Source organism: Apaloderma vittatum, unplaced genomic scaffold, assembly GCF_000703405.1.
Source record: "Apaloderma vittatum isolate BGI_N311 unplaced genomic scaffold, ASM70340v1 scaffold10245, whole genome shotgun sequence".
Classification (NCBI taxonomy): domain Eukaryota; kingdom Metazoa; phylum Chordata; class Aves; order Trogoniformes; family Trogonidae; genus Apaloderma; species Apaloderma vittatum.
The window spans coordinates 24,726-35,048 of NW_009715470.1; the positions used below are offsets into that span (position 1 = coordinate 24,726).

Genomic DNA, 10,323 nt, shown 5'->3' on the forward strand with positions numbered 1-10,323 from the left:
CAGCAGAAGAGATCCCACGCTGCTTTTTTCTCCTAAGAAATCACACCAGCTTCTGAAAGGGTTTTGGATTGTGCGAAGGCACAACTAGGCGTGTGATACACTGCCGCCCCGCCTTTCACAGGTATCACGATTTCCACAAAAGGCTCTAAAAAGTCCCATCTCCTCACACCTCACCCACAGAGCCAACAGGCTGGGGGGTACCTGCCTCCTCCTTCCAGGGAGAGAACATTTTGCTCGACAGACCAGTCCAACTGCTTTACTACATGTAACTAAAGCAAGCATTTTATATTCTTATCTTGAGATGCTGCATGCCAACAGCAGGCACAGCATTGTCCTATACGGTCTGGAGGTATTTCTGTCTCTAATTGCAGCAGCTAGTAGCAACTTTTAGGAGATGCTGTTGAGCTTGCACAGCATTTCTGCTTCAGGCACACTACTCATTCCAGAAATTGTAATTTTAGACAGCAAAAGGAATAGGACACATTTACTCTCTTATCTGTTCTTATTAGTTTATTTACACTTCTCCTAATTTTTGTTGGCCTTGCAGAGTTAATGTAACTGAAGAACAGCATAGATTTTGGCTCTCATATCAACAGAATTGAGAAATTAAGATCCCATTGCAAAATTGCAATCCTGTTGCTGATGTACAAGCCAGAAAGTGACCATCTGAGGTCTGCGGTTGTGACACATGAAAATCAATGTGACCTGTTGAACCCGCAAATGAATCATATGGAGCTGGTGAAAGAGCAGAGTCCCACAATGACATTTCAGGAGCTCTGCTGCATCACAACTGATCCGTCCTTGACCACCTGTGTTTACTCCCCCAAGATTCGTTCCATTTGATGTAGTCTGCTTCAAAGAGCAGCAATAGAACACATCAGTGTCTTTTGGCAGCAGCAACCTATTACAGCTTCACCATATTTTTCTCACATAAGAATTTGCAGCAGTCCCTCTTTTCAGAGACTTTCACCACGTAATCCTTCTATTTGAACTTTCTGACTCCCTCTTGCCAACCTTATTATATTTGAAATGACCTTTCCTCAGTTCCATGTGCTTACGTGTAGGGTTGCTGCTTCTTAGCCCAGCTGGCAAACAGGTCCATTGAGGGGATGGTTGTACATACTGAACAGAAGATCCTCAGCAGCTAGGTTAGTATTCTGCAGGTTTTTGCTGCCTGTGTATGGAGATGAAGTCTCCAGCAACCTCCTGCTCTCCCACCTAAAGCAAGAGTCCATATCCTACTACCTGGAGCTTCCCGACACACTGACCAAGAGAATTCTCTTCCTGGCCAACGTGTAAGCATTTGTACCTTTGAAAAACCTTGCAGTTGGCTTTCAGCTCCCACAGTTCAGAAAGTCAAGAGTTTTAAAGTCCTTGCAGTGTCGGCTACCAGCCACACTCCTCAAAGTCCAAGCACTCTCTCTAGGGGCCCTTCTGCAGCCCTCTGCCAGGCCGGCCACCAACGGGTTTCTGGGAACATGGACCCGTCAGACTTGGTGCCACGTGTCAGACCTAAAACTTATCACTCTTGTTTCCAAACAGTTTCGCAGAATCAAGGAATAATGTAGTCTGGAAAGGATCCCAGCGGGTCACACAGCCCGACCCCTGCTCAGAGCACAGCTACCTCCAATGCCAGGTTACTCAACCTGGCACAGGGAAAAAACAACAAATCTTTGGGAAAAGTCCACTAGGCAGAGATTCCAGCACAAGGAGAGCACTGTTTTGGGATATGTTACAGGTGTCTCCCGTGGATCGAGTGTTTCAATCTCCTTTCCTCTCCCCACTTAAGCCAAGACCCATTTCTATGAAAAGCTGGGCCACTGTGCAGTTTCTTGCACCGCTTTGCAAGCCAAGGAAGAGGTTAGACACTGCCACTGGTACATGTCACAAAAGAGACCGTCACATGTTTTGTCAGGAAACCTCTGCCTACCACCAAGCACTTCAATCAGGCTTCAATTTCTAAGCAAATCCCAGCCTGCACTTTCCAAACCATCAGTGTTGTTATTATTTCTACTTCCTGCTCCCATCCATTCTTTGTGTCAAGTGCTCCCAAACTGCAGACACGCCAGCAACAGTGACCTATGGATGCGTTCCTGTGTGGCTGCCCTAGGGGACCCTGCTCTGGGACGGGGGTTGGACTAGATGATCTCTAGAGGACCCTTTCAACCCCTGACATTCTATGATTCGACAGTCTAAATGCCTCCCGGAAACTATCACAAGTGCTTGTGCTTCGAAAGCACATTATTTCCTCTTTCATATCAACAGGCATGGACTGAAAGAGTACTTTTATGGGTAAGAGAAGTATATATGGGGCAGAAAAAAATCTCATAGACGCAAAGCTAGAGCACTCACATTTTATTGACCTGCCTTTTTTTCTAGTTTTAATTGCAAGTAGCACTTGTAATGACCATTTTTAATCATTCTTAGCAGTACAGAGTTTTCACTGAACTACTATGGAGGGTGTTGTTTTGTTTGGCAGAGGGGTGGTTTCATTACAGAACTACTTTCTTCTGCAGTCGCCAATGGCTATCACATTCCAGTGCAGGCTTCCCTGCCGAAGGACAATCTTGTTTTCTCTTGCTTTCTCTTTGTCCAGGCAAGCACATCCCTCCCCATCAGCCTTTGTTCCGCCAACTGGAGATGCCTCCAGACAGGGTTACTAAGTCACATCTACATGGGTCTGCCCTCAAAGAGCTTCGTTCAACTCTATTAGAGCAGAATATTCCTGTTTCACAGCTAAGAAACCTGAACATGCCATCCGTTATCTCCCACCTTCAAAGCCTTAAGAGATGTCCAGCTCATTTCCAGGGATTGGCTTTGTCCTGTAAAGCAGCACGTGCATCACTGCCTCCTTGGCATCGTCGTAACAGGTGACACAGATCTGAGAAACTGCAATCATGGGATCCCTGACGCACACTCCACAGCCGGGAGCTTTCAGGAGAAGGCTCAGCAGTCCTGGACTACGTGTTCTCTCCCCATCCAGTCCAACAGAAGTCATTTGTTAAATATGGTGCAGGCTCTTTCCCAAGAAATTGGTTGATATGGGAAAACCTCACCTTGATGTGACTGGAAAGTCTCTTCATATTTTAGATGCGATGTTTTGAATTAGTTTTCACTTGTCAAACTTCATAGAGCAACTCTGAGTGAAAATAAGATATTTTTTAACTTATTTTCTTGTTGATATTTGACATCTGTGATAAACCCACAGCCATGCTGGCAACTCTGCCAGTAGCACACTTCTGCTGTCAAATGCTTTTACAAATAATCCTTAAAATATCCAGCAGTGGTAGGTATAAGAGAACTCAAGGCAGCACCATATGTTATCACATCTGAAGCTACAGCGAACACTAATGTCAGTGCCAGGGAAAAGCGCCAATCATTTTCTCAACCTTCCACTTCAGTATTGGACCTTCACTGGAGGCCTACGTGACAAATTAAAGGTCAAAATCTGAGGCGTGATCAAGACAGGAGGCATTCATGGAGGCCTGTAGGTTGTCTGAACTTCCCCTGGCTGCAAGAAAGGATGTAATCAGTCCTCCTTATCCCACTCTTGTAAAGGTTTTCAGTATTAAATGGTTGGGTTTAATACTTGTGAATCTGTTGGGATTTATTGCTTCTGAAGCCAACAAAGGGAAATGAGAACTGATTGACCATGGAGTACCGCTACAGCAAAGGGACTGAGGCACTTCACACTCATCTATTCTCAAAAGCCAGTGATTGACCCAGGAGCATTGCTGCTATGTCAAAAAAGGAGAAAGATGAAGATGAGCAAATTCCAGAGCAGCGGGGCTATTTTCCAAGCTGAAAATTAATATGTGCAACTACAGCAACAAACGCCATAGCCCACGCTCAGAAGTGCATAGCTGGCAGTGAACCACCTACAAAAGATGACTCCTCAGCTGGCATTAACGAGGTAACCAGAACCAGCAGTGGCTGATATCACAGAGATCTAATAACCATTTTAGCTTTTTGCTCTGCCTCCTCCTTCCACAGAAATCTGACCTCCGTTATCCTAAATATGAGCATCTTGCATTTATATGGTCCCTACCTGTCATTCAACCCACCAGAGTATCTATTCATCTTAACCTTGGTAATACTGAGACACTCTAGAAAACACTTTGAAATGTGACTTGCATTTTCTCACAGCAGGTTATGTGCCATTCCTGTCTTCCAGGACAGCCTGTTTTTTTGACCTCTCTAATTTCCCATTCTCTCCAAACTTCGGTACAGCATGTGTAAAGGCACTACACAGCAATTTGCTATTTGAATGAGAAGAGATAGGGATTAATAACAGAATGTCAGGGATGGGTAAGGAACTGAATAACAGGCTTACAAACAGTGGAACACAGTGAAAAGCCCAGCAGCAGGCTAAAGAGAGACTTCCAAACTGGCATCTGCTGGAGGGCAAGATGCTACTGGTTTTAACAGGATTCAGGCTCAACCTGTGACTGCTCCAGACCTTCTGGCTTCATGGCTCTTACAGAGGACTTTGGTAATAAGCATCTATTTAATAATTAAAAAAACAAACATAAATCTTGACCTAGTTATTTCTCTAATCTCATGACTCGCAGGCAGCAGTCTCTTGCTCTCAGCATCCAGCTGTACACGTACCAACAGAGTGGGATGGATTTAAGCAATACATTTTTAATACATATTTGTCAAGATTGTATTTTGAGCAACTTGCAATCAGTATTTGAACCACACATATTCTTTAAGCACGCAGGGTAACACAATGGAAGTGACTGTCAATATCTTAAATATGTTAGAAACAACCAACAGGAAAAATTGTATTTGATACCCACTTGGTTTTACTCCAAGTCGCATATCAAACTATCGCCTCTGTTGGTTAGCCAAGCCCATCAGCAGTAGCTCATGAGAATGCAAACTCAAACCCATCAAATGAGATGAGTCTCTTATCTGACAGAGGTGCTCAGCTGGTACTAAGTTAAAATTGCTACTGAAAATATTAGGCTGGAATGCCAAATCTTGCCACAGTTTACAACAACTCCTGGTTTGCCAGGTGCTGATCACCTGGCTTGGGACTGACACCCTCCCAGCTGAGCACGCACCCAAGCCTCTGGTCACCTCCTGTCTTCATAAACACTCTCCTAGTTAGTCCTTTGGAACATCAAAGTAAAAATCCCCCATCTAGGTGCTGTGCCTTCGGTGGGTTCAATTTAACAAAAGCACATAAGCTTGGTCAAGTTGAAACTGGCTTTGATTGCTGGGAGTTACTGGAACCTCGGGTGCCAGCCCCTGCCAGCACGACAGGGGATAAATTCCTGTAAGCCTGCCTTACGACAGACAACTGAAGCCAAGAAAATCAAGTCTGGACATTTCTTCATAAGACACCCACCACAAATTTTGTTTTGCTGAATGTGGAGGGGGAAAAAAATGCATTAAGCGCAAACATCCAAATACTTAAAGTCTAATAAGTGGGGTCGGAATGATGCCTCCGAGCTGTCCCAGGCTCAATAAAGATCTCCAAAATGGTAATTCTAATTCACAACATTTATTGCTTCACTAATGCCAGCATCAGGAGAATTATATTTAAATCACCATGATTAATCAGCCACGGCAGACCTATCTTCAGCCCCAGCGGATGCAGAACCTCCAAGGTTTTATTAACCTTTATCCGAGGAACAAATTGGTTTGTTGCATTCATTCGTCTCAGAGAAATACCCTAAGAACCTTTAAAGGAACACGGCCCTTTCACAGACTGTGGACGCTTTGATAAGTATCACTTGGAGCTGGTTTCATTTTTGTTTATTACAAGTTTCACTTTCACACTCCAAAAACTGCACATTCCCATTTTAAGCGCCACGTGAAAGTGTTTTATTTCCTTCACGCCTTACTAGAAGCTTCCCAGATGTAGTCTCAGCCCTTTCCCCTTAAAGAGAGATGGTTCTAGGAAATCACAGCTTTGAGGAGGCTGTCGCATTTTGTTATTTTAAACCACCAAACAGCTGACAATATTGAAAACCTCAAGCAGTTAAAATTTAAACAGAAAAGGTTCGGAATCCAATAGTTTAACCTTTCCTCCTCACACCTTTTTTTTACATTTCTGCTGTGAACTGGACAAACACGCTCAAGCTCTTCCACCTGCAACCCCAAGAGGAAATGCTCACTTAACACTGAAAGCTGAGATCCTCCACAGTCATGTTTCCTAGGACAGGAACTTTAAACACCCACGGCACACTGATGTCACACGGAGCTGACCCAGCTTTTTAGGCATTTAAATGTCATCCCCACTGCAACAACAACAACCACTCCAAATGCCTTATTTTTCCCATGGGTTCAGCAGTCCGTCTGCCACACTGCAAAGCCACTGGGTCCCAAAGAAGAAGTGAAGGCCGATCCAGGGGATCCGGTTGGTGAGGGCAGCGCTGCCGTGAGCAAGGGGTGCCTGTCCTGCGACCGCTTCATCCCCATGAGGCAGCTCACAGGAGGGTACCCCGCTTGGCATCCCTTCCCTCCGCACCTCTTTCCTGTGCCGGTGAGGCACAGCCCAGGGTCAGCACCCGCTGTGTTGAGTGGGAACAGCGGCAGCAAAGGACGCCCCAGACAACCAAAGCATTTACAGTCCAAGTGCAGACAGGAGAGACAATAGAGGTGATGAGATGTTCCTGAATTTCTCCCCCACTTTTAATGAAATAACACTGTTCACTAACAATACTTTCCCTTGCCCACCTGCTCTTCCAGAAGCGGAAGAAGAAATTTCTGAATACTATCTTCATGCAGTTCACGATCACAAATGTTTAGATTTATTAAGTCTTCTTAACTAAGAAGAGTTCAAGCAGCTCTTTCCCACTATAACCTTTATCGCTGGATAAAAATAGCCAAAAGCTTTGCTCTTCTGTTCTTGAGGCAACACCTTTTTTCTGCTTCCTGTAAATGCCTCTGTATCGATGCTGAAAAGTTACAAGCAGAGAAAAAAGTACCATCCAGCCCAGTGAGATAACCAGCTGTTCTCAGTTTGGGCAAATGAAGCTAAATTACACCTTATTTCTGGTTTTACATCTTACACAGCACCTCAATTCTAAACCATCTACGTTTAAACCATCACATCAAACAAAAAGACTAAATTAGAAATAGGAACTTCAGAGAAGAACACACCCATGAGGCTCGAGCAATCTCAACATTTAAGCCACCTTAAAAGTCTCACTGCACAGCGAGAGCTACCTAAAGCCACTCAGCCTTCATGATCGCATTTCCCTCTTTGGTTCAGTTCCGAGATTTTTAGGGAAAGTCTCTTTGCCTTGTGTGCTAACAAGTGAACTATTACTAAAGCTGCTGCATTCGATTACAGAAGGTCATTGTGCTAGAGGTAGTTTCTTATGTAAAACTGTTTTCAGTTCAGCATGATGGGGGGGTGGGGGGGTAGAGCTGCATTTCACCAAAAGCTGAACTGATAAGGAAAAAGGGCCAGCACTGTTTACTCAGCAGCGTGCTGAAGTCCCAAACAACCACAAGTAGGTAGTTTAAAACATGCTACGGTCCAGTCCTGACTTTTTAATTCTAAATTAGAAACTGCAAGCAGCACTCTGATATCACGCAATATCTATTTATTGTGGATTACAGATCCCAGCAGTGCTGGGAAGAGTTTACAGTTGATTCCCCTACAGACGTGCCTCCCAGACCAAAAAAAGGGTTTGCTCTCCCTGAGCCTAGGAACACATAGTTGGCACCTACTCCAGCGGGGAGCAGCTGGGCAGTTGCTACCGTTCCTCATTCCACTCGACATTACCAGCTATTATATGATCCCAAGTTTCTCGTACAAGCTCAAACTCTCACAGAACAATTAAAAAGTCACCAAGCTGGGGGTCACAGCATGCTGCCATTTTCTGGTTGGTGACCTTTGTCAGAGATGATACGTACACATATATGTCTCTGTTTTGTTTTAAAAACACTCAAAACATTGCCTGCACAAGAAAACAGTTCAAAATTCGGCATGTTTTTATGCAATGTAAACATAATTCCATATTAAGGACTGTGGAAAGTACCCTAAAATCCAACCAAACAAGTTAACTGCAGAGGAGCACAACACAAAGAGCCGCCCTGCCACAAAGCCTACAACAACAAGAGTTTCTTTCCGTAGCTTGCAGTTTTGCTCCTTCCTCGCTCATAAAAAGCGTCTCTCACGTTACCGCGCTCCCCGATCTAACACCATGGGTGGGAAAGTGTTGTTTGTTCAGTTCCATTTTGGGAAAGTCAGAAAACATTTCCTACGGGGGGCGAGGGGGGAAGGATATTAACAATGAAAGCAATCAGTCACATCCTCCACCTGAACGAGCAGTTCCCACCACACCGAAGCCGGTTTACCTGTCTGAGACCCAGGAGGAAAGGCATTCTGCAGGCTCATCCTCAGCACCAACACATGGGAAGCCAGGAATTTAAAACCCCACCGCACCCATGTCCTCATGTGCTGTGTGGGCTGCCCTCTCCTCTGATCCTATTTAAACCAGGGCTTCCTCGGCTGGGAATGCAAAGTAAACAGGGTCCTGGGACACCGCACGCACTCGCTGGCTCCCCCTCCTCCTCCTCCCACTGCCCGTGACATATCTCAGACGCAGCCCAGCCAGGGTGTTTGCAAGAGGGAAATGACATCAGGTCGAGTTCCGAAAAGAAAAAAAAACGAAAACAAAAAAAAAAAAAGCCCTGAACCCTAAGACAGCTGCTGGGTAACACCAGGCAGCTCGCTGCAAACGGGAGCTGCCTCATGCCGTGGGGCAGCGCTGCCTGTGCGGGGCCCTGGCTGGGAGCAGTGGCGGAGCAGAAGCGTTCTCCTCCCTGAGGAGTGGATGCTGCAAGCGGAGGGGAAGCTGTTCAAAACCTTGGCAAGAGCTCCTCCGCGATGATTAAATCACACTAAGCAGAAATAGACAGTTACTCTATTTTTGAGGAGAAAGTGAAGCTTGGTGCTTCTGGCTGAACAGCACTGGAGCCCTTGGAGCAAGCACTATGGTTTCTCCAAGCACCTCCAGACCTGGGGGACCCGGGTAAAGCCTTCACAGATCCAACGCACTCCCATCTTCTGCCTCCCACCACAGCTCCGTTTTTCCTGAGCACCTCTTACAGCACTGTTCAAGTCCCAGCCCTCCAGACAACAGCCATGCCACCAAAGAAACGGCGACAACTCCTCTGATTTCACTGGCATCAGGACTGGGTCTCTGCAGTGTCAGACAGGTGATGGGAACACATTGTAATCCACCTCTCCCCAAGGAAAACATGACTAGCCCCAACAGAAGGTTCCTCATTCTACTTCAGCTCATTTCACGTTCTCATGCCAAGGGGCAATTAAGCCTTATAAACAAATTTATCATCGGGTGTCCAAGATGGCACGTCTTGCTTGTCCTCTCCCAAGTAAGAGGTACAGCAAGTTCCACAGCGGTGCAGGAGATGACACTGCAGAAGGTAATCTAAATTTAACTCCCTTTTCTACCTCCACTTTGAAAGTTCAGCAACCTCTTTTTTTTGTGTGCTTCTGTTTAATCGGCAGCTGTCCTCGTCTGTCCACAGGGGACTGGGACACCACCGCCACTCCCACATGTCCCACAGCAGCTTCATGGGTATCTGACAGAGGAGCAACTCCACTTGCTTTTGGCCTCTTTGGCTTTTGGAGTTCAACACATGAAAGTATTTGACGAGGGAAGGAATATACTTTTTTCCCCATAGGGAGTTCACTGAATCTCTTTTTTAGTAGCAGTTTTAGCAATAATTTCAAGACTTCAGAACAGAGAGAAACCACATATGTCTAATTTGCAACAGCAGAAAAAAAATATTTTAAAAAAAATCAAACCCAAACCAACAGAACAGACAGCCCCCCAGTCCACCAGCCAGATAGCTTGCAATAGTGTCAGAAAAAGACACCCATTTTCCACATGCCAAAACCCCTCTGTGACCACTGCTGCTGCCTCCTCCCAGCCCAGCCCGCAGTTGTTTTCCAAATGAGAACCCCACTGTGCGCGGCCTCTAAACAATTAGGACTGTGAGACTATACACAAGTATTACTTATTTTTACACCAACTTAAAGCCACCATAAAAACTTGCCATTTAAGGTAAGCCCATCTCTGTTTTTCCTAAGAGAAAACAGGCACATAAGTAATTTCCTGGAGGATACAAAACATCAGCGTTAACAAGCATCAGCCAGGCGACGGGATTTTCCAGCTTTTGTGCTCTTGGATCAAACAAACTCTCAACCTTTGCTTTTCCAATTCTATGGACAAACACCAGCGATATAAAAGGGCAGCTTTCTGTTTTAGTAATCTGTCCTGTGGCCTCATGCTGTCCTTTGAAAAATTCGATTTTGGCTGTTGCTATCCA

General features: G+C 45.3%; 1 protein-coding gene across 1 annotated transcript in view; it reads right to left on the bottom strand.

The window, feature by feature from the left end:
• Positions 1 to 8,349, bottom strand: part of WBP1L (WW domain binding protein 1-like) — a 23,645-nt gene extending 15,296 nt beyond the window's left edge. Inside the window, exon 1 of the mRNA XM_009869157.1 lies at positions 8,323 to 8,349. Within this exon, the coding sequence (XP_009867459.1) occupies positions 8,323 to 8,349 (27 nt within the window). The remainder of the gene's footprint in view (positions 1 to 8,322) is intronic.
• Between the last annotated feature and the right edge of the window lie 1,974 nt (positions 8,350 to 10,323).